Source organism: Charadrius vociferus, unplaced genomic scaffold, assembly GCF_000708025.1.
Source record: "Charadrius vociferus isolate BGI_N301 unplaced genomic scaffold, ASM70802v2 scaffold198, whole genome shotgun sequence".
Taxonomy (NCBI): domain Eukaryota; kingdom Metazoa; phylum Chordata; class Aves; order Charadriiformes; family Charadriidae; genus Charadrius; species Charadrius vociferus.
The window spans coordinates 4461265-4486328 of NW_009649951.1; the positions used below are offsets into that span (position 1 = coordinate 4461265).

At 38.5% G+C, this 25064-nt stretch overlaps 1 protein-coding gene across 1 annotated transcript in view; it reads right to left on the bottom strand.

Moving 5' to 3' along the window:
- Positions 1–25064, bottom strand: part of SLC24A2 (solute carrier family 24 (sodium/potassium/calcium exchanger), member 2) — a 104291-nt gene that overhangs the window by 27714 nt on the left and 51513 nt on the right. The window contains exons 2-4 of the mRNA XM_009891506.1: positions 19662–19700; positions 18480–18588; positions 1635–1685 (exon numbers count right to left, since the gene is read on the bottom strand). Of these exons, the coding sequence (XP_009889808.1) occupies positions 1635–1685; positions 18480–18588; positions 19662–19700 (199 nt within the window). The remainder of the gene's footprint in view (positions 1–1634; positions 1686–18479; positions 18589–19661; positions 19701–25064) is intronic.

Genomic DNA, 25064 nt, shown 5'->3' on the forward strand with positions numbered 1-25064 from the left:
CAAACAGAAAGATCAAAATATAGCACACTTTGATCTAAATACAGCATCTGGGATACACCATTCATCACTTGCTTTGTGGAAGACATGCAAAAACGATGGTGATAGTCGTATTTGAGAAGGTAAACTGTATCATAAACTCTTGAAGAGAATTAACACTATGAAGAAGTGTTAATTCTCCTAAAGACAAAGGGCTTCCTTTCTTATTGTTGCTACTGGACGATTTTTGCTACTGTTACAGTATGGCCCTGGATTATTCCTTCATGAGGAGTGCTTTCTGAGATGACATTGAATATTAACAGCATAACTTCAGCATAGCCACAGTATTAATATATACACATGTTGTATGTATCAGACTTGAATGTGTATTTTTCCACAAACAGCTCCATTTAACTGTCAACGGAGTATTTATGAATATCAGAAGGCTACTAATGCAGTGACTGCTTTTGAAATGGACTGCCCTATGGGCTCCTACAGAAGAAACCAGCATCTTCCAACATCAGGCACAAAGGTGGAAGGAACCATCTCCCACAGCCAGCCCCAGAATAGTACGGTTATATTTGAGTATCAACAGCAGATACAGAAAATGGGAAATAGTCAGCAGTTATCACTTCCCCCCCCCCTCCCCGCTCCATCCCACCCCCTGGTAGAAATGATAATGAGTAAGTCAGATAATGAAGGTTTTCTTAAAACCTTTTTAACTTAAAGATTAATTTAAACTAGAAAATAACTGTGTTTTTAAAAACAGAGAATTAAGCTATTTGTCTTATATTCCCAACATTAAAAGTAAGTAGGAATAGGCTGATAACTTTTCTACAGGCCTCAAGCTTGTCCCCATTCTCAAACACACCACTAATTACTGAACTGAACATTCATGAAACCATCTGCCTGGCATTATAATCAGAGAGCTGGACAAGAGGCCTTGATCCTACCGACAATCAGGTCTCAGTTCAGGGAAACATCCAAATTATAGAAATGCTGACTGCACTAGTAACTGAAAGCATGCGCTGGAAATTTAGCACACAGTTAACTGATTTCCTGCAACACTTCTAAATCAGCAGAAAAATTTCCCAAGATTTCATTGAGCCCTGATTCAGGCCCTAATTACTTCCTTCTTGTATTGCTAGAATGAGGATTTTAAATTGCATAATTTTTGCACTGCAATGAAGCATACACTTAACACTCCAGGAATAGTCATGCCTAGTTTTTAAAGTTTATTCATTACTTTTGAATAATACAGTAAACTGAAGTCACTTAATAATTGTTTCCAAACTGAGTGATTTGAACATCCATGACTTAATTCATCTTCTTGAATGCATTGTAAAACATGGCATAAAATAAGCATCTACAATCTATGTTATACTGTGCCATATAATTTGCAAGTGTGGTTTTGCATGTATGTTCTTTAATAAAAGCATTCCATTGTATTTCCTTATCTGAAATAGCCAAACTGAAATGCTGAAAACAAAAATCTGAAAAAAGAGCCATAACTGATCGCACCGTCAATGAAGACATGCAAAAAGGAGTTATTAAAAAATGGAGAAACTGAAAATAGGACTAAGAAAAATGAAGGAAAACGTAAACACATAAAGGGCTTCAAAAAAAGCTGATACAAACAACGCTAAAATATTTCTTACCTTCTTCAGTCATTGTGTCATAATATTTTAGGTTTCCATATGATCCAAGCTCTACAACATCACAGTAAAAGACACAAAGATAAGGAACCAGCAGACATTCAAGAAATGTACACGTTTTTGCATGTGCTTCATAAACTCGAACAGTGATTACGCAAAAAATTTTGCAGGACAGCGAAACACGGATTACAGAAATGGCAGTGCCTTCCCCTCCGGAAATGTCACAAATCACTGGCTTTAGATAAGTGACTTGCTGAAGTGAGATGTAGGAGAAGCATTGAAATATAAAATTCAGCCTTTTCAAGACGATTGCTAGTTTGTTGCCTCTACATTTGGGAAAACATAATAAACCTTGACAGTACCTCATCAGCAGGAGCTTTGGAAACTAAGCTCTGCTCTTTTAACATTCCCCAGGTCAGACATTCAAATACTTACGCATCCAACTTCAACAAAAAATCTCAAAACATTTAATCTAAGGAACTGTTCTTAATGCTGTCCCACAAATACTGTTTTGATACCAGTGCTGTTGACTTGCTTTGGATGGGTTACTTAACTTAACCACTCTCTTGTGCCTTGTGAAATCGGAAAAAAAGTATTTACTCACTTCATCAGGTGGTAAGAAACCTAAATTAATTAAATAGGTAAACAGATCTGCGTATATTGCATTACTATATTCTAGCAGGGCAGAGAAAATAATGGAATACAGGGGCCTCCAGATCTTTAGGGCTACTATTATTTTTGTGTGTGATACAATCTTGCATGAAATTACCTTTTTTCTCCAGATGTTGCTTTACGCTTCAGTTCTTAAAGTAATTTTTCCTTACAGTTTTGCATACATAAAAATATATTAAAAATATAATACATATATATATATATAAAAATACAATAAAAAGTGTCACAAAACACAATAACCATCATCCCAGGAGACTCTCCAAGGAAAGCAACCTCTGAATGTACTTGACCTAAACAGAGACTCCTTTTATAAGTCTGGGCAGGAAGATGTTTAAGATACTTAGAAAACTCTAAGCTACTATCCTGCACACTCATTAAGCAGAAGAGTTTCAAGTTTGCCTGAGTCACTGATCTTTAGAAATTTAATTCCTGCAGGACAATCAAGTGACACTACCCTCAGGAAACAGGAAACAAGAAATACTGGCAAATTGACATTTCTACAAGTTTTAGACACAAGCTGACCTACTAGTGTCAAAAGAAAACAAAAGCTGAACAGACATACAAGAGCATGGGGGAGGAGTGCTGTGCTTTTCATGAAAAAGGGGGTTGCAACATTCTCTTCAATTTCTGTAACAAGACTTTCCCAGCACGGTCAGGAATGCAAGGGGTGACACAAGGCAGAATAAGAGAATTAAGTTGGTGTATTCAGCCTTCCTCTAGAAGCTGTTTTTGAAGGCTTTATAACAGAACTAATTTTTAAAAAAATAGTTATTCAGTAAATTATTTAACCACCATGCTGTGAATGGTCATCCTCCTTACCTTTGGTGGATGGAGACAAATTCAGAAACCAAACAGAACTGGAAGTCACTATATTCTGCAACACTGAAAATGAGAATTGCTCACCGTGATCACTGTACCGCCGCTGTTTCTGGCTAGAAGATATGCTTCTCTGAACTTTGTGATGAGGAGATTGTCCAGTGCTATTATTAAGATCACTACTTGGCCTAACTTTGGCAAGTGAAAGATTGCTGCTGGAGCTTGAATCACTTGCATCCAACTACAATACAAATGACAGTATTAAAACAAGGAGTTCATGCAAAACAAATTAAACATCCACTACATTCTGGGAGCAGTAACAGACAGACATACAATTTAATTTAAATATCAGTACAATTTATATCTGTAAATACAATAATTACTGTAGGACAGAGAAAAATTAAGCACAAAGTGGAATTTGTAAATTATTTGTCTGAGGAATTTGTGGATGATTTCACTCATCAGTTTTATGTAAAGTTTTACAGCTGAGCTTCTGAACATCTGACCTTTGATAGAGTGTAGTCATTAAAAAAAAGATACTTAACAGTTTGGTAGCACTCTCTTCATGTTTATGAAACAGCTTAAGCATTTAAATGCACAAATGATGTCCAATTTTTGTTTTTAGCTGATGCACGTCATAATCTTTCAATATTTTTCTACAAAGGTGAATTGCAATTAACTTCAGGCTATTAGTTTTTAATTGTAAAATACTGTGATGATATGCAAATCTGATACTTTTGAAGTTCTTTCTTTTTTTTTTTTTCAATCTATTTGCAGATACCTAAATCTGCCAAATGAACATTTTTTACATCATTTGCAGAAACGGAGAAAGCTTTATGCCATGTAACTAAAAAAAGTGGGATATTATCACTGTTAAATTTTAAAAATATTTCTGATTGGATTGTAATAATTTTTTCATCAAAACCAGTTACAAATATTGACATACTCTTGCTTGTGCAATGCAGTGTCTTACTTGCACATAAGTATGCCCAATAGAATATGACATTACTCTAAGTCTCTCTTAAAGGAAAGGAAGACATCATTTAAAGACAAAACCTAATATATCATTTTATAATGATATACAATGCATATACTGTTTTGTAAAATTGTTCTTAGTGTTGCAAGATAATCTCTGTAGCTGCTTTTACATAAAAGAAGCTATTGTCCTACCGTCTTGATTATAGTCCTAAAGATTTTCATTTCTTTCCTGGGAAGAGCTCCCAATAACTTCAGTATAGACTTCCCCGCAATACAGCATCTGGGACATCATGTGGTGTTTAACTAGGGCTCATTATCTGCCGACTCTACAGCCAGGACCTTTGCTTAAACTTATTCTCACTGATCTCTGCCTTGACGTATCTGGGGTCAAATTTGCTGGAGCCTGGGGTGAGGCATCTACTGGAGGATGAGGACAGGAGTAGAAAACAGATGCCAAAAGGACTCCAAGAGTAATCAGAGAAATGGAAGTACACGCAGGAGACAAGACTGCCAGAGAGGGTCTGTATAAACTCATGGAGAAAAAAGAGTAAGGATGGGGGAGCAGAAGGACAAAGTTGAGAAGAAGAAGGTTGTACCATAGCAACAAACTCAAGAATTAACAGAACGATAGCATGAGACTTCTGACTTAATGGATGATGCAGAAGATGTTTTAAAGGAGGCCAACAACAATGGTGAATTATGCTAAACCTCCAGAAGAAATAAAAGCAGCAGCAGAAAGGCAGGGTGCTTGTGAAACTAGCAATCTGGTTTAGATCTATTTGCTTCCCATCTGCAGTGAGAGATAAATAGGAGAGAAAAAAAGGAGACTCTGACCTTACTGAGACCAAAGAGAAGAAACAAGGAGATGCATGAGAGTGCATCATGCTGATGATAATAATGCTCTGGGCACTTCAGCAGTTCAACATGCCAAGGATTAAACCAGGTTAATTCTTGCAGTTAAAAAAATTATTTCCAGGAAAACTCTAATCTCGCTGGTCAGATTACGTTAGTCAAAGCTTTTATAGTCCTATACCCAGAGCAGAACATTTTAGACAATCATCAGCCCACTGACTGCAATGCACAATGATGATGCCAGAAAACGTCAGCTGCATGTATTCACATGAATTATTTTGTGGATTTCAAGATTACCTGGGTCAGTGGTGCTCAGCAACATGAAAGGTCTGCCTCTATACAGTCTGCCTCAAATATAATGCACTGGCTTCTGCTGTAAAATTTGAACTAAATCTGCTCTTTGGTAGTTATTTTTGAATTTTCCTGTTGCAGTAAGATTCTGTTCAATATGAGTTTAAGTAAACTCAAACTGAATTGAAGTACTTTTTGAAAACAATACAGTATTGGAAAAAGTTCTCAGCTTTTAAAATAAACTGATTTTTAAAGGAATTGGAAATCTGAAATACTGTGATAAAGGGTATTTGAAAAAATATCCCCAAATCCAACACTATTAAAATTTGATAATTCCAGTTTCATGAACATGCTATGTGGTTCCCACAGGGAGGTCATAGCAGACAGACTGGCTGACAGCCAGTACCCGCATCCCTGCTGGTCACATGAAGCAGAGAGGATGCAGAGATGAGGCTTAACAGCTGATCCTCGACAGTGACAGAGTCACTGAATTAATTTGTTCCCTTCTGCATATTTTTACACCAGAAGAGAACAGAGGGTTCTTGGTAATCCTGTCTGACATTCCTGAAGCATTACAACAACATTTGCCTTATTACCTACTGTTCTCTACTCTGTATGTAGGCGCCACGCCATACCAAAGCAAACAGAAAGAATAATGTTTTTAGTCAACAGTGCTACATTATTTGTAATTTCAATTACATTTGAGACAGCCAGCGTGGCTTCACCAAGGGCAAGTCCTGCCTGACAAACCTAGTGGCCTTCTATAGTGGAGTGACTACATCAGTGGACATGGGAAGAACCACAGATGTAGTCTATCTGGACTTCTGTAAGGCCTTTGACATAGTCCCCCACAACATCCTTCTCTCTAAATTGGAGACATATGGATTTGATGGATGGACTGTGCAGCAGTAATCAGCTGGATGGTTGCATCCAGAAGGTAGTAGTCAATGGCTCAATGTCCAGATGGAGATTGGTGGTAAGTCGTGTCCCTCAGGGGTCTGTACTGGGTCCACTACTGTTTAACATCTTCATCAACAACAGAGGCAGTGGGATTAAGTGCACCCTCAGCAAGTTTGCAGGTGACACCAAGCTGTGTGGTGCAGCTGACACACCTGAAGGATGGGATACCATCCAGAGGGGCCTGAACAAGCTCAAGAAGTGGGCCCATGTGAACCTCATGAGGTTCAATAAGGTCAAATGCAAGGTCCTGCACCTGGTTCAAGGCAAACCCTGGTATGAATACAGGCTGGGGGATAAAGGGATCTAGAGCAGCCCTGCTGAGAGGGCCTGGGGGTACTGGTGGATGAAAAAGCTGTACATGAGTTGTCAATATGTGGTTGCAGCCCAGAAGGTCAACCATATCTTGGGACGCATCAAACAAAACATGGCCAGCAGGTCAAGGGAGGTAATTCTGCCCCTCTACTCTACTCTGCTCTTGTGAGACCCCACCTGGGCTACTGCGTCCAGCTCTGGAGTCCTCAGCACAGGAAAGACATGGACCTGTTGGAGCAGGTCCAGAGGAGAGCTGCAAAAACAGTTAGAGGGATGAAACACATCTCCTCTGTAGAAAGGCTGAGAGAGTTAGGGTTGTTCAGTCTGGAGAAGAGAAGACTCCGGGAAGACCTTATTGCAGCCTTTCAATACTTCGAGAGGGACTATAAGAAAGATGGGGACAAACTTTTTAGTAGGACCTGATGCAATAGGACAAGGCGTAGTGGTTTTAAACTAAAAGAGGGTAGATTTAGACTGGATATCAGGAAGAAATTTTTTATGATGAGGGTGCCCAGAGAGGTGGTAGACGCCCCATCCCTGGAAATGTTGGACAGGGCTCTGAGCAGCCTGATCTAGTGGAAGATGTCCTGGCTCATTGCAGGGAGGGTTGGACTAGCTGACCTTTAAAGGTCCCTTCCAAACCATTCTATGAAATAAAATATCTAATTACTCAGTTTATTTTCAACGTTCACTCACTAAGTATCGTAAGCGCAGTCTGTGGTGAAACACTCATTTCTGCCTTTTAACTGCCCCAGGCTGCCACAGAAGGCAAGCGTAGTCAGTATTTCTCTTTGCTCTTCTGCTACAAAGATCTCAGATACAGACCGCAGTTATCTTTAGTTATGTCTGAAATGAGACTGGCTCAGAGTTTCTCAAAATACTCCTAAGACATACAGATATTTTACAGATAGCAGCTTGCTTGCTAAAGGTGTGTATGCCTTCACGAAGAATGTGAAATCAGACTCTCAAAACAAAGCAATGCATTGTGGGTTTCTTTGACAAGCATAAGATTTTCACTTTGCATAAAAAATATATTTCTATGAAAATTCATGTCACACTTGTCCAAGGTAATTAAACAGCTTCAAAGTTAACATATCTTTTATTCAAAACAAAAATGCTACAGAGAAATCACTGAAGGCAATCCCTGAATTTTCAGTGTGATTCCACCATTGCATTTACTTGACCTTTCTTGTGTTTGACTTCCACAGTCATGAAGGTGTCAAGGCATAATCCTTTATCAGCATCAGTGGGAGCTTGGCTTAAAAGAAATTCTGGAACAACCAGATGGAGAGCATATATTTTGCTGAGTTTCCATACCCATAAATTCAACCTACCAAAAGGTTGAGTATGTAGGACATAGAGAAAAGTGAAATGACAGAGTAAGGGCTCAAAACAGACAATGAAATTGAGAATGAGCACGCAGCCAAGAACTGCAACTTAAAAGGAAGCAAATAATTCTGAAAAAGACTGTAAACAAGAAGCCTAACTGAGTATTGGAGACAGAAGAGTATTTTTGTGTGAGAGGTTGCACACATAATTCTGAAAGTCAGCAAGTTCCTGACAGCGAAAGACATTAATTTGGTAATCCATTCTTCTTTACATCTTTCTGATATGACCTCTGATTTGCACTTACTCTTGTCATCATGCTTAACAGGATCTCCTTTTTTTTTATTTTCATTTTTTAAAAGAAGGCTGAGGAGTTATATCCCATCAGGGATAGACTGGACCTGCTGTGGGAGTTTGTATGTATTATCACTGCAGAATGCAGAGGAGAGAAAACAAATGTTGTTCTAAAAAGCAAAAGACTTTTTCTCCTACTATGTCCAGATAACCCAGGTATAATGCAAGTTATAATTAAACGTTGTAGCCTAGATTTTCATTTGTGGACCTTTAAGCCACCATTTTTTGCAAAATGGAGGCTTTGCCACTGAGCTGGTGCCACGGAAAATACAAAAGGACCTCTTTTGGATCTGAGTAATTCAGTAAATAACAATAGTTGCATGCATTTTAGAATTACATCTTTTTGGATTATGCTACTACCAAATGCAATACATTGGGAGTAATGAAATTATGTAATACTTCGTGCATCTGAGCTCTAAAGGCACATGGTCACCTTTCGTCTTGTAAGACTTCTGTTCCTGTTCTCTCTCTTCACATGTCCTTATTCTGTTTTTTTATTGTAGGTGTTTTTGTCCTGATAATGACCTTATTACAGTTGTTATTAGCAGTTTATTGCAATTTTAACAAACTGGAGTGTGACTAGAGATATAATTAAAAATTTAGACAATCATATCAGTAGAGTTCTGGGCAGCTCGGGATAGTCACAACACCCAAAACCAAGATCTGCCTATTTCCTCCTACTGGAGAGTTTAAAATGAAGACTGAAACTGCCCCACTATTCTTACAGTCCATACTGTCTAGCAAATCTTCTTGTAGTGACAAAAGGAAATTTGTCAGAGGATCCACAGGGTTTTAATTGATATGGGTTAAAAAGCAAATGTTCTTAAGGAGGTGTCCAATGGTGTGTTATTAACACACATACACAACAGAGAATAAAGTAATTTAAATTACTATTATGTGTCAGACGTTACTTTCAATATTTTTAGGTTTTTTTTTTTTTTAATTTAAGAAAAGCATGAAGTTGCTTGCTCCTGGAGGCTTTGTTTCCTTTTCCATCTTCTTTCACTCATAAGTTACCATTGTGCCACCTGCCACCAAACTCTTGAAGGCAGGTGCCATACATTCTCTAGAATGTAGTAACACCTAAAGACAACCGATATATAATAGAATTGACCCTGGATCAAACATAACTCCTGCTGACTTTGAAGGGGGTATTTATCTTTGAAGAATATTCAGATATTCACAGAAATGCGAATTCCAAGATGTAGAGGTGAAAACCTCATCCTATTGACAATATTGGGAGCTTTACCACTGATTCCGGTGGGGTCAAAATTTCACCGAGTGTCTGTGGGATACCAGATACATACAACTCCGACTGCAATAAATTCCAAATGTTCTGGTTTTCAGCATGTCCAAGGAGAATAATGCAAGGGCAGCATATGTTCCTGTCACTATCCAGTCATAAAATCCAACCAACCTATGCAGGATGAAGTCATCTGTCATGTGCAAACTGTACTGAAGGAAATCTTCCACTTTCAGCTTCAGTAGAAAGTCCCTTATAGCTACTATTATTCCCTGATGTGTACAGGTTTATAAATTATTCATGTTCTTTGTTGTTAATATTTTTAACAAGGAAAGTCAGAGTTAAGAAGAAACTTAAAATGAAGCTAACACCATTAAGCATGGAAACGCATAGTCAGGACAGCTGTACTCTGCTCTGGGATCACACTTGAATTTAAATATTCATTTCTTCCTTGCACACTCTTTAGGGAATTCCAAGAAGAATTTGCTGTCTGAAGAACAGGGCATCACTGGAAAATATCATGGAGATGAGAGACCAGAATTTTGCCTGCAGTGAGCTGCTTCAGTACATTCTAGTTAAAAGAATAAAACATGACATGCAGAAATAAATTTTTGTGAAAACTAACATTTACCATAATACAAACACAAGGATTAAATTTCAGATTTTCAAAAATAAATTTAAAAAAGGCATCAGAAAACTTCCATTATTTAACATTTGCTACCCATAAAGAGCAATACTGATTTCAAAGGGAGATCTGTTCTTCAATTTTTAAGTAGCTAGAAATTCCGTCACAGAAACTAGCAATGAGTGCTGCCTTCTCTCTGCAGTTTGGGACCATCTGGAGTTAAGCACACCTGACTTTTATTGCTGTAGAATTTGAGAGCATCATAACAAAGAGCTACATTTTGCCATTGAACTGCCCATTCTGAGAGAAATTTGTAAGGGTTCCTTTGCACCCCCAGTTATGTATAACAAAAACATACCCAATTTTTGATACATGTCGCTAATTGTAGACACATTCTGTGGATAGGATAAAAGCAGCAAGCCCGCTCACCCTGCAGTTATGGAAGTGCAGCCACTGGCTTTAGAAAAAGCAAGATCAACATCCCCAAAATATGACAAGAATTAAGTGGTTCCTGCCTGTATACTAAATAAACCCACTCAGCAAAATAATTCAAGCAAGTCTACTTCTTTGGTTGTAGATATACATTTATGGTTGACATTTAACTAAATCAGCTGCACCAAAACTTAATAATAAAATTCTCTTCATTAGCCTAAGATATAATTTTCCCTACGCCAAAAGCACACATCTTTGTCGACTGCTCAGGTTCCACAGCTGTTACAGCGACATTTATATCTTGAGTGTGTACTACATGGAAGGTTCTAAATTCAACAGCTGTTCATTTTTGGCTTTGAAATCTTAAGTAATACAGGGGGAAAAAGCTACTTAATTTCCCCCCTCTCTCAACTTCCTGACAGATATTAACATGTCTATCTAAAATACCATTTCACGTAGGGACTGGGGCATCTCCTATATGAGGAGAGGCTGAGAGAGCTGGGACTGTTCAGCCTAGAGGAGAGAAGGCTCAGGGAGATCTTATCCACATGTATAAATACCTGATGGGAGGTAAAGAAGAGGAGGGAACGAGACTCTTCTCAGAAGTGCCCATAGACGGGGGGGAGAGTCAACAGGCACAAATTAAAACCCAGAAATTCCATCTGGACACAAGAAAACACCTTTTACTGTGACGATGGTCAACCACTTGAATGGGTTTCCCAGAAAGATTGTGGAGTCTCCATTTGTGGAGATATTCAAAACATGACTGAACACTGTCCTGTGCAACCTGCTCTAGCTGATCCTGCTTAAGCAGGCGGTTGGACTAGCTGGATTCTGTAATTCAAGATGTCACTTCCAACCGACATGAAAAAAAATATTTGTGAAAGCTAGCTGCATAAAGAGGGCATGAGTATCTGCCTTTGTAAGACATGACACTCCATTTTGAAGGTAAGCCTAATTGCCTTTTTATTGGTTTCCTATCTTCATATCAGACTGAGATACCGTGGGATGGAGATAAAGGGAAGACTAACTGTTATAACTAACAGCTATTAATTTGTATGTGAGCCTGGCAGGGAGCCCCCATCTTCTCTGGCAGAAGTCTCTTGCAAACATTTCAGCCTTCAGCAGAGGAGAAAGCCAAAATGCTCTGAACATCCTGCTCAGAGGGCTGTTTTTCCCTGGTGGGCCAGAAGAGGAAGCAAGAAGTGTTACAAGCTGGGTAAGAAAAAGTATGCAAGAAGGATGCTGAGCTCCTTTGCAAGCCATGAGTATGCCTAAAGTATGCTCAAGAATGATGAAGTATCTAGAGCAGAGATGGTTAATAACATACATAATTATTTTTATTATTTTTGTCTAGATTTGCATATTTCCTCATGTTAGATAAAATGGTTGTGCTTATAAGCCACTGAAGAATTACTTCTTTCATCTCTGGCATTTTGCACTGAAGCCCTGCTGCATCCACAAGCTGGAACTGAGGAAAGCGGAAGCGCTCAGGTTACTTCAGCAATGCAGGAGCTCAGCGCTACTCATGAGTTGGTGTAAGCTGAGCTGCCTGCTCTTTCTTCTCCAAGGACATAACAAATAAACAGCTTTGGCCAAAAAAAGGTTCCCAATGGGAGTGAGCACAGACATGATGCTGCAGCTTACTGAGGCCAAGGGAAGAACAAGAGTGCAAGGGTTTTGCAAAATGAGACCAAAGCTGGGAGCCTGCTAAGTGACCAGGCAGCTGAAGGTTACCTGAACTTTTTCAGCTGTCTTTGGAGTAAGCTGACATTTTTCATGACATCTCAGAAAAGAACACAAGTAACAGCAGCAAATTAAGCAAAATAGTTTGAGGTGAATGGAAAAGCTGGGAAATTCTTGAGATCAGTATCTAGGAACACAACAGGATCTAGTGAGTAATTATAAATAATTCACTACTATGTCAAAAACTTTGAGGATCACATCATTCTTTATTTTCCTCAGAAGCATGAATGCAGGTTTCTGTTTTTCCTTTGTCAGAGCAGACAGTGACAGTACCGTATTTTTCTGCATTGAGTGAAGGAAGTGACAGAATTGTCAGCTCAGCTTTATGTAGCAGAAGGTTACTTCTCTCACCAATAACATGCACCATATTTATGCTTAAAAAAAGTAAAGCACTTAAGATAAACAACAACTTTTCTGCAGAAGTACATTCTGTAGTTTTTCACTTTGGAAGTAGGACTAGAGACGGGAATAGGAGAGAACTGCCAAAGGTACCTACTTCTGACCTGGGACTGAGCCACGACAGAGATTTATATCACACTCATTTTCATGCAGAGGATGCCATTTGCATATGAGTTACATCCTTGTCACACGGAGGGAAGGAGTCAGCATCTGGCTAAATACTCCCTTGTGGTAGATGTTCTGTTGGCCTGTGGCACCTTATCAGCAGACAGAAAAGGGGTGGCATGATAAGGAAAAGGTCTCATTTCTCCTGTGCCCTGCTGAAGCTGTGCAAGAAAAGCAAGGTAGCCTCAGGTTGCACTGGTACTCTGAATCCTCACTTCACCACTAGTATCTTCTCTTTTCAGCAGAGTACGCATCGGAGCCTCCAGAGAGGAAAATCTCCCTCCACAATCCTGAAGGAATGACCCTTTAAAGTGACCTACAGCTTGTAGGGAGAAGGTAGGCTTACTAGTCATGGCAGACACTTCCATACAAAATACTTTCCATGCTTTTCCTTTCCCTGCTCACAACTGCAAAACAACTGCACTCTTCTATTAAAAAAATGTAAAGAGATCTTTGTAAATCCTACACTTTCATAACCCAGGGATGTCTGTTTCAAAATTAGGACAAAGTTATATGAGGTACAGGACTCAGAAGGAAAAAAGGCACAAATGATCAATGATTGCCACAATTTATGTTTGAGTTGCTTGGATTTTGGATTGGGGCCTGACCAACACAGCAAGTCTGATGATGCCATCTTTATTCATGTTCATGTTATGAACAGTACAGCTCACTACTCAGTGAATAAAGGATTGCCAGACCAGCACTTAAGCAGAAGCAAATACGGCACAGGATTTCCTGGGGATTAATGACTGTCTGGGAGTTGATGATAGCCTGATGCACAGGCAGTCATTAATCTTAATCCTCAGGAAATGATCTCTATCAAGGTCATTATTTCTGTAACAAGATAAAAGCAAACAAAAAACTAATGTCATACAGATATTTTTATTTATAATGAACGATGAGGTTTCAACTGTAATGTAAAGTTCACGACCCATTAACGAATATCCTACATATTTGCCTGTTAGAGTGGCTGAACTCTTATCTTCTTAGAAGCATTATGCCGAGACCAAGATTTTGAAGAGGAGAAGCTTCCCTTGTCTTAGACTGTAAATCCACAGCACGGCTGCACACCTGCCTGAATGCAAAGTGACAAACGTCCAGCAGCTCCTGCTGATCTTGGATGTTACTCATCTGTCAGAGGTGGGCTGAACACTTTGCAAGCCCACTGATTCCAGACAGTTTACAAGCTGACTTTCGCAAGACAGGCACAAACCACAGCAAAACCACATTTGTGTGGAAAGGGAAAAGGAAGGACAGGTTCCCAAGTGTGTAATCTTACCTCAGGATTGCTCTGTTTATCTACATTTTGTGGAAAGTAAAAACTTTTGAAGGTCATTTCTCTCTCATTTCATATTTTCCTACTTACAATCAAGCGCATTTTAAGAGGCTCTCAATTAAAGTAGAAGTTGGTTCTGACCTCACAAATGAATTATTCAGGAGTAAATATGATGAGCTGGTTTTCTATAAATACATTGCATGTTAATGTAAGAACAATACCGTGTAGGTCAAGCTGACCTTTAACTGTCACACAGCCTGCTTATAGGTTCTATACTGCTTATGCTATCTAGAGGACTTAGACGGGACTTCTTTTCTGTCAGCCTTGCAAAGCCCACATGAGTCCAAATGACAGAGCAGTGTGCCTTTTCATGCCCCCATTTTCCTTATTCAAGACGTTATTCACGACAGTGTAGCAGTGAACTTTATGATTGACGTAAAGAGAAAGAAAAGCCGGATCTTCCAGCAGCAGTCCAACAACTAGAAATTTTACTTCTAACAGCAACATTTGATCTGGAAGCTGTGTAGCATTGAGCACAGAGCTCCCAGACTTTATGAGTGCTCTTCCAGGGACTAAAAACCCAGTTCACTTGGCTGTGCCAGCAGCAGGGCTGCTGGCGTCTGCTTGGGAAGTGCATTGACTGATGGACCCGCCAGCCCAGAAGGGGAGCAAGTGCTGAGGAAGCCATCCTGTGGGAAGAGACCAAAAGAAGGTGGGTGCAGATAACTGAGATGCAGTATGAGGAAAGGGAAAGGAAGTAAACAGTAGCAAAATGAGGAGAAGGGAAATGAGAAGGGGAGTAGGACAGAAGGAGTATGTCCAAGTGCAAGGGGTGCCAGAGTACCTGTTTATGTGTCAGCTTTGATTTACACCTTTCACACTTTTCTCCTTTGAGAATGGCACTTTGTAATGTTGTTTGCTGCAAACCCAACAAATACGTCTAATGATGCAATGTTTTTGACCTATTGATCTAAGTTATCATTTGGCAGAAATACTGAGGGGATCTAAGCCGATCAGACAGAAAAATGCTTAGAATCTCTTTGTGCTATTTCTTTAAGTCTGATCCATACTTGCATTAAACGATTTCAAGGAAATCCTTTGATCTCACAGGTCATGCACGAGGTCCATTGTCTTTTGTTAGGAGTGCAACAGAGCTAATTTCGTTTGGTTACACAAAACTCTAACATAAATCAGTCGTTTATTATGTCTGGGTTTTTTTGTAGTAGGAAAGGGCGTGTGAAGTGGAGAAAGCCATGTAGGCCAGAGAAGGTACCAGGTAATCCTTTACATTTCTACATCCCCCCAAATGATGGGTTTATATAGCAAAAGACTGCACTTCTCAGACGCTTCTGATAAATACTACCCCTTCTTTTAATTCTTAACAATGAAATGCTATCAGCTTAAAAAATTACTTATCTAGAATGGTAAAGGTCTATTAAACTAAGCATCATGCACCAGTTGATTGTTCGATGTTCATTACACATAGGAAGATTAAAACACAAGAATGTGGTGAGAGTTTGGTAGGTAAAATTCATACAGAGCCAAATAGGTAATTAATATTGTATACAGCAGGTACCCATATCCGTTATCACACACATTTTTTAATTGAATGTAAGATTCAAGTACAACACCATCCAAATTTGTTAACTAGTATTACCGACCTTGGCCAGCCACAGTATTTATATCAAACTAAAATACCTTTTCTTTTATGGAGGTTTGCAGAATTATCTGAATACAGAATAATGAATGTGGACATTTAAAAGCTCAAAATCTCAGGAAACAATATGAGTGTTCAGTGAAGATATCCAATACTCCCTGTGTCTGCCTTCCAAACTATCTGCAATGTGAAAGATCTTGAAAGCCAAGTCTACCTACAAATGATGCGGTGCCTCAGGAAAGGTTAATGACCATAACGTGTGACAGAAAAGTGGGTGGATTTTTTTCACATTTCTCCTACACATCTGGATGTATTTCTTAAAAACTAAAAGCAGAGTTTCACATGCAAACATATTTATTGAACTGCACTCCTATATCATCACTTTCATGCTGTCATGTCAGTGGAAATTTGAAACATTAGTTCCTTTGATATTAACACCAACTTAGATGTGTGCATGTATATGCAGGCTATTTTTCATTGTCTTCTTGGCCACTTCTTCATGAAAGTTTTGCATTAAAATACAGTATTTACTGCAAATATAGGTAGATTTTTTTACCCTTTGTAAATTTTCACTCAGTGTGTCAGTTTTCATGAAACACACGGGTGGTTACTGCCTTGCATTTATTTAAAGGCCACAAGACCTTTATATTCTGGTTTTTGAAGAATATTAATTGCAGGACAAATATAGAGAGTTTGAAGAGGGAAAAACCTCCCCAAACAAACAGTAAAGTATTATGAGCAAAGAAAGCCTGAAGAAAATGTTACTGGAGTAATGTAAATAAGATTTATCCATTGCAACCATCTCTATCAATCCACATTGATCTCAAGTGTTTTACTGACATAATAAAGAACAGCATTGAGTTACTTAATAACCTTAATTATAATACCTAATTTTCAAAAGTGCTGGGTTTCTGTGTCTCCCAAGATAATTTTCAGATTTCAAACCCTTTTTTCTTGCGCTGTTGTGAAGGGCAAAGCCTCTGGATCACAGTATATGGTGCAAGCTTGCTACGGAGGAAAAAGTAGCAAGGAAAGGTCTGAATGCTGAACAAGCTATGTCTACAAAACAAGTGACATATGCTTAAGCAATGGAAAAATACCTGACAGCTGATCTTATTTCTGAATCTTTGTTTAGTCCAAATTGAATTCCGGTACTCCAGCTAATGCTTCTACCTTTCCTGTGGCCTTCAATCTGTCATAAAGGTTCTGTCCCTACTAATGAGATCTTCCCAACCTGCTTCTGTTCGCTCTTATTTTTAAAGCATATTTGAAGAAGTCTATTTACTGCTTCAGATGATTGTTATTTTTGTTTGTGCTAGCACTATTTGAGACAACACAGATGCATCCACAGCCCAGAGTTCTGCTTTAAGGGAAAAGAGGAGTGCAAAGGATTGGAATGAAAAATTAGAACTTTTCATTAAAAAGAGAAAAATTGAGATTGGAAGTCTTGTCTTCTTCTAGCAGAGTGAAAAGCTTGGCTACCAGGTGGATAAAGATGAGACTTACTGGGTGCAGCAGTCAGAAAGCTTGCTCACCTGCTGTAATGATGCAAATAAAGGAAGTCAAACATGTAACTGCAATAAATTTCCTATGTCCTTTTTCAGCATTTAATGGGAATAGGTTGGGCACAGTCTGTTGATGACTCCACCCTAAGAGGCAACAGACTTTGGCAGTGAACAGTGCAGCATTAACCAAAAAGAGAAGCGTTGTGAATCATGATCAGAGTAGAAATAACGGTGTGGAGACTGCAAGGACTAAAATTGCCCTTGTTGACAAAATGAGTGTCAGCTTCAGCTTTTGAAGAGGAAATGAAAAAGTAGCTTTGCCTTGTCCAAGAGATACACAGCAATTTTAAAAGCTGTACGCAATGTTGCAATGAGAAACACAAAGGAACTTAAATGCAAGGAAGTGCTACACACCCTTTTTGATCACTCAAGTTTGGAAGGTCTCACTGCCATTAATATTTTAGGTCTCTCTAGTCCCTCACAATTCCTTCACAAGTACTACTTCTTGAAACATTTATTACTACAGCAAGACACACGTTCACCAGATAAACACCTGGCCTTTAATTTATTTGGAAGTCCACCAGAAGCTGAGATTCAAATCACCCCCCAGCTGCAAAGTAATTATGGTGTTCCTGCCAACCTCTCAGACCAAAGCAATCATGGTCTTCCTGCTAACTTCTCAAAGAAAAAAAAAAATTACACCACACTTGGATAAAGCAAGCAAACTGTTAATATGCATGTAACACAGAGGGACATCTCATTTTTTCTAATGTCAGCATTAAACCACCTGAAGTCAAACCAGCACAGTCTCATTCTTTTCTATATTCCACATGACAAATTACCCACCGTTTTGACTTTTCTTTTCTGAGGTACTAAAATCAAAACCAGGAAAGAAAACCAAAAAAACTCTTAACCAAAGTACAAGATTATAGAGGTTTTCCAACTTTTAAATTGCTGCTGAAGCTAAAGGCAAAGCAAAACAGTAGTTATGATGTTGCATCAACCAAGTGATCAGTTTTAGTTAACACCACAAAGAACACACTTCCTAAGTTGCAAGTCTTGGTGGGAGTATCCACGCCGTGCCATAAGAGTGCAAAAACTCTCTCAGAAAACTCAGACATATTCAGAAAAGACTGGTGAAAGCAACAGAAATGCAAAAAATAGTTTCATGGGGAGAAGGGAAAAGGGAAGTACTTGTTTGCTTTTGCAACATAAAACCAAAAAACTTAATAAGAATACCTTCGGCAAGTGGGTCAAGTGTGTGAATCATGAGTTGGAAGATGCTGTTCCTCATCAGACTGTTGTGGAGAGATGCAGAGCTTCCTCCCCGCTGGAGCCGTGGCTTGGTCTAGGTGAAAAAGTAAGGAAAAGAATTTAGGTTGGGTTTCTTCGCCCGTTGTGTGGAAACAGGTCTGAAACACTATGAATTAATCTCACACCTCACCACACAGTAAAATATTTTCAGCTGTCACCTACAGCTGATTATATGAAACTATACACAGTATTAAACACTGCCACACGTATAAACAATTTCTCTGGAGGGGATGGATCATCAGACTAGTCATAAGTCTCCCAGGGCTCAGGAAAAGAGCAGGGAAGAAAGAATCCTTCTCTGTGAAAACTCTTAAAAAGTTAAGAAAATAAAAACCTCATACTTGCATCAGGAACAATTCATAATCTGTTTCTTTGCAGAACCTTGTGGTTCAATCCCTGAAGTAAGTACTGGTTTTCATTGCCTGGGTACCTTGCAAATAAGTGTATCATCAATATTATGTAGAAAAGGGGCAGAGGGTACCCTTTTTAAATGGCAAAAACCTAAAGCTCAGTCAGAGTGAAACATACTCCTCGCTTTGGTTCAATCCATTAAGTACTGATTGCAAAAACAGATTGCAAGTGAGGTAGGGCAGTGCAGACATCTACAGCAACAGAGCTCACACACAAGCATCTTTAAAATGCTTTTAAAGAAATTTAAAATATATCCTGAGGTTCTTTTCCCCATGCCATTGTTTAGTACAATAATCAATGCATTTAATATATCCCATAGAGTAAGACTCCTTTGTGGATGGCTTTGTGGATGTTTGTTTCGATAAAAAGAATAATCAAAGCCAACAGACTGCTGACTAATAAGACCCTGAAATCCAATTATAGGGAAAAAACAACCCTGAAGAAAATAGTGTTTTGCAATAATACATGGTACATGGATTAATCTTTGGTGTCATACAAATAGATAGAACCTGAATGAGAAAATTAATTCATCGCTTTATCTTTGAAAATAAATTATTTAAATTTTATAGCAGCATAGGAGGGGGAAAGAAACCCCAATAATTTAGAAAAACTCTGATGTGTGTCAAACCAATGCAAGGCTTGTCTCACCACCCTCCTGAGAAATAAATGCTCAGACATATACTAACTGCTGCCTACCGTCAGTGTTTGGTCATCCTTGTCGCCAGCATTAGGTGACTGCATGAATGGGAAAAAGAACAAAAAGAAGTGTCAGTTGGAGCATACATAGAATGGAAAGGCAGTAAAACACCACACGTCTGATCCTATGAATACTGTTGTGATAGGTTTTTGAACCACCCCAACTAAATAATCCTAGTGATCAAGTAAATCAGAGTAAATTCATGCTGCAATGTTGCAGGAATCTTTTATTCTTGTCAGTTTCTTGGACAGGAACTGTTGTCATTTCAGGGCCTGGCACACAGCAGCTGGGCTGCAGATCACGATGTTCACTTCATACAAATTACGCAGGGAGGCAAACTGCCTGTATGTCAACCAGTCTGAGACAGTGAGGACTGAAAAACTAAAAGCGATAAGAAACTCAGGAGTGACCAACTGTTCAAAGGAAAGCCTACAAAGCAGTAATATTACCTGGGTATTTTGCAGGAAAGAACTAGCAAGGAAACGAAAAAAAGGTGTTTCATTTTAACCACTTCCAGCAAATGGCCATTTAGCCCAAACTGGCAGCTCGAGTTAAGGGCACACAACATGGCACATACTGCTCTGCCATGAAGGCGAATGAGACTCTGAATAGATTTTAAAGGCAATTAATGCTTTCAAGTAAGTGGTGTAGCCTGGAGATGACTTGTGGTCCTATCTCTAGGACAAAAGCAGCAGAGCACATCACCAGGAGACGCTTCTGAGGGAGAACAGAATTTGCACTGAAAACAAGCAAAGGCAAAATTTTGTATTTAATTGGTAGTCCCGAGGTTTGCTTGTTTCTTTAACAGAATTAACACTTGTGTTAAATGGGAACGTAGAACTTTTGCCATGGAATTTGTTTCCATGAGATCTTAAAAGTTGTGTGATAAAGTCATGTTATTTTTCTAGTGATTCTGCTTATCCCAAGGAAGCAAAGTTAACACTAGAATACACGAAATATGAAACTCCAGCTGTCTCACATTCATTCTTATTTGATCATAACCTCTTCCTCACAAGCTGGCATATAAATAATTTCCTCCATCTCAAGCCTCGTGTTCAGTCCAAGTTCTGCTTTCAGCTGGGATAGAAATCATTTTCTTTCTCGTACCTACTGTGTTTTGGATTTAGGACGAGAATAATGCTGATAAAACATACTGTTTTAGTTGTTGCTAAGTGATGTTTATATTAGTTAAGGACCTTTTCAGCTTCCCATAGAAACCGAGAGAGTGCATAGACAGGACAATCTGGCCAATGGAATATTCCATAGCACAGATGTCATGCTCAGTGTATAAATGGGGTTTGGCCAGGGGAGCTGGAACCCGTGATTGCTGCTTGGGACGGGATGGGCAACCGATCATCGGGTGATGAAAACAACTTGTGTTGCATCAATTTAGTTTGTATATTCTTTTACTGTTATTAATATTATTAATGTTGCTGTTATAGTATTGTTGTTGTTACTATTACTAGTATTATTATCATCCTCTTCCATTACTGTTCTGTAAAGCTGTCTCTACCTCAACCTACAAGTTGGCCCTTTTTTGTTTGGTTGGTTTTTTTCCCCTCCTTTTTCTTTCTCTTCTCCGTCCCCTACTTGGTGGGGGAACGCAGTAAGCGAGCAGCTGCGTGGTCTTAGTTGCTGGCTGGGGCTAAACCACGACAGTGCGTTACATAGAAAACAAATTATGTCGCAATTGTTCTACGGAAAAATCTCCCTAGTGCAGTGAAACCCAGTTTTTGGATACACATCAACACCAACTTTCAGGACATGCTTTTTGAGTTAGTGAAGGTTAAGTGGAAGGCAAGCAGTTATGAGCAAACACTGATAACAGAGAAGATCCCTTCTGTTCATTAATAAGTAAAAGAACAACCAGAACTGAAGTCTTTGTCAAAAATGTACCCCCTCAGCTGTGCATATCAACTTCAAGAAGAGATAATGAAGGAAAGATCTGTTCTGATAAAGGAACTACCTGCCTCCTCTGAAATTTGACTGCCCTTGTATGAGAAAAGGTTAGAAAAAAGTAGTTTTATGCCACTATTGAAGACCACCATCATGGACAGAATGGTTAACACAGTGGAAAGAAAACAAAAGAAAAAGAAAATACAAAATCTGTGTTCTGAAATGTCATTGAAACAGTGGATGCATCTTAGAAAATTTTTGTATAATGCATATATACTTATATAGAGAGAGTATACATACACATGCTCTTTCAGATACAAGTCCACACACACATTTCTGTGCATACTTTGAGACACTCACGGGAGGGAAAATTTTTCTTGCAGCAAAATTTGCAAGAAAGCAAAACAGACAAGCCAGGAAAAGTTATTGTCTCCAAAGAAACGATTTAGGGCAGTAAAGTCCTAAAGATCAGTGGGTATACTTACAGAAGTAAAGTTTGTGAGATGGGAATGAGAGTTCAGAACTGGAACTTTTATTAAAGTTTGAAAAATTACTATTTGAGAGTTTGAACTTTTGAAGATAGGAAATTTGTTTCTTAATTTTAACATTGAAAGACATGAGAATATATAACTGATAAAACGGAGTAATTTTTCATGTTCTACCCAACAAAGGGCTGAAGAATGTAATTTTTCTTACAGCCAAGAGGAGTTGAATGCATTCAACATGCCTCGAGAATACTGAGCATGCACTAGGCTTAATATGAGAGCATTCCTAAAAGAACAAAATCATGTTGAAGGGAACACAGTCATTTACTTGGAAGGGAATGCAATGAAGCTGCATGAATGTATAAAACAACTAGATGATAATTTTTTACCATATAATTGAATTTGTAGAGGATAATTATGTCATAAAAAGAAAGAATAATAAAATACATTTTGCATGCACATTAAGGAAATAAAAGAAAAGTGAAAACCACATCTGAAATAATTTAATTTTTTGTCAGTACAGAATGGGATATAACACCGTGAAACAGATTTTTTAAATTGTTTTTTCCACACATGATTAGTAATGCAATTGTTTCTGAGCTTAACTTGCCAGTCAAGTTACATCCTAGAAGAAATGTTCAAGACTGGAATATAAATAGAATTTTAAGGCAGCAATGCCTCCTCAGTTTTAAAAACAGGAATGTAAAGAATGGTTTGACATTTTGGTGATATTAAGTACTTATAATGCCTGGAAAATCTCTGGGATTAACAATAATAACACCTTAAAAGTGTTTTGAACTATGGCAGTGAAACATTGAGTTGTGGTGGTGTTGTTTATATTTGATGACATTTTTTCCCTATTAGGATGGCAAATTAAACTATTTTTCCTTTGTTTACAGTGAGTTTTGCATTTACATGTTCATTGCTATGTAATTTGGATATCACACACTGTATGGCAAAGTACTTTGAAGTACCATTTTTCCCTTGTAGAGACATCTAGTATTCAGACATTTTATACAACCTTTTAATTTAAGGCAACACTTAAAACCTGGTCCAAGGTTAAAATGGTTGTGTTTCTTTGCACTAGTAGTGAATACTATATTTTTGGACATACTCAACAGTGATTTGTTTAAAGAAAAGACACATTTGCTGTAAAGGTAAGTTTCCTCTTAAATCATGGCAACTGTTGCATATGAGTTCCCTCAGGATCAAAAAGAGGTGAAAATTTCATGTCAACTGTGCATTACATATATTTCCAAAGTAATTACTAGTAAAAAAAAATATCTTTTGCAATTGCATGTTATAATTTCCTTAAAACCACGAATTTATTATAGTTCTGCAAAATGAAAACAATGCATTCTAGTATACTCTCTTATTCAAAAGTACCTGGGGCATGAACCCTTATTATGTTTTAATTAGAATTATAAAAAGATTAAACATGAGACAGCTCACTATTTTTTTTTTAAAGAATTCACCAAAATATTTGTTGATTCTCCTGTATGCCATGGCAGGATGTAGGAGTTTGTCCATACTCCTGCCTCTATCGGTGATCATGTAGTCAAGTTTCCTCCACCTGTGCTAAAAGTCCCAACAGATTTTAATTCAGGAAGAATAAAAACCAAAAGTCTATTTGCTATGAAGAAATGGCCTGTAGTATGCTTTTCACACATGTATTTTTCCTAGTGATGTAAGTCCATCAGTGATCAAGCCTGACATCTTCCTTGCCTTGTTTGGGAATGTGTGCTCTTGAGAAGTAATTCATGCAAGAGAAGACGCCTCGCTAACTACTTGGCACATCTCCTCATGCTTTCCTTTAAAATAAAGGGCATCATGACAGTCAAATGAGGAGCAGAATCTATAAAAAGCTATGGGTATTTGATACTGAATATTCTTGTTAATAAAAGATGGCTAGTAACTAGAGTCATCTATTAGACAGTGTATTCCAAAACCAGAATCAGAGAGCTGACTGCCGGCAGCTCCAGCAGTTGCTGCTCTCGTTGAAGTTTCCATGTTACAGGTTCAATAGCCTGAAACAATTAGCGAACTGCACTGCCCACCCCCTTCTCCTAACATAAGAAAAGCATAGCTAAAAAGCTTTTTTTTTTTTTTAATCAGCTATGGGAATAATGAAAGTTCATGGTGTTTTGTGGCTGGCAGCATGGTGCTGAATGCAGCATGGTGTCTCTAATTACGGCAGAGTATGAGCCCAGATAGGGCCTTGCTAAAGTGCCTCAAGACGTTTTATAGTGAAGGACTTCTGCTACTCTCTCTTACGCCTGTTTTCAAAAGCGGCTCTGAACTTGGCAATTTTATACCTATCAGTGAGTCACTTCTTGTCAGCCCTGAAGTAAATTACAGGTGATAGTTTTCTTGGTGCACAGTGATCTCTAATCTTTGCAAGACACTTACACTTAAGGTCTGTGGATTTTTTGTTAGGCTGAACTGCGGACAAAAGAGGTGCATTTCAAAGACAGCCACTGAATTCAATCTAGTTAACTTAAGAGGCTCTAGATCATTTCTAAAAATCGGTATCCTAAGGAGTGCTGGTAATGTACTTGGAAGAAAACTGTTCTGCATTTATTTGAAATGATATCATAAACTAGGTTAATGCATAACTAAAGTCCAAAGCAACAAACTCAGCTAGACAGGTTTCAGAAATAAGCCTAATAAGCTCAGTAAAGGAACAAAAAAATGAAGTAAGGTATTATTTTAGCTAGTTCTCTTAATATGTACATCTTTGGATTTTACCAAATTAGAATCCCTTAGACCTCCTTTCTGCGAATATCCCCAAACAATCCAATGTTATAACCCTTGCCTACTGGATGGTTAGGCTTTATACGATTGGCAGGAAGCTGAAAAGTGCATGTCCCAGTGGTCTCAATATACTTACACTAAAATTCTTCTAGATATCCATGGAATTAAAAGTTGACCATCACAGTCTACGGAAGCTCTGTCAGGTGCCGCAATGGGGCCAGTACAGCTCACCAACCGAAGGGGACACACCTCACTGCCCCACTCTCT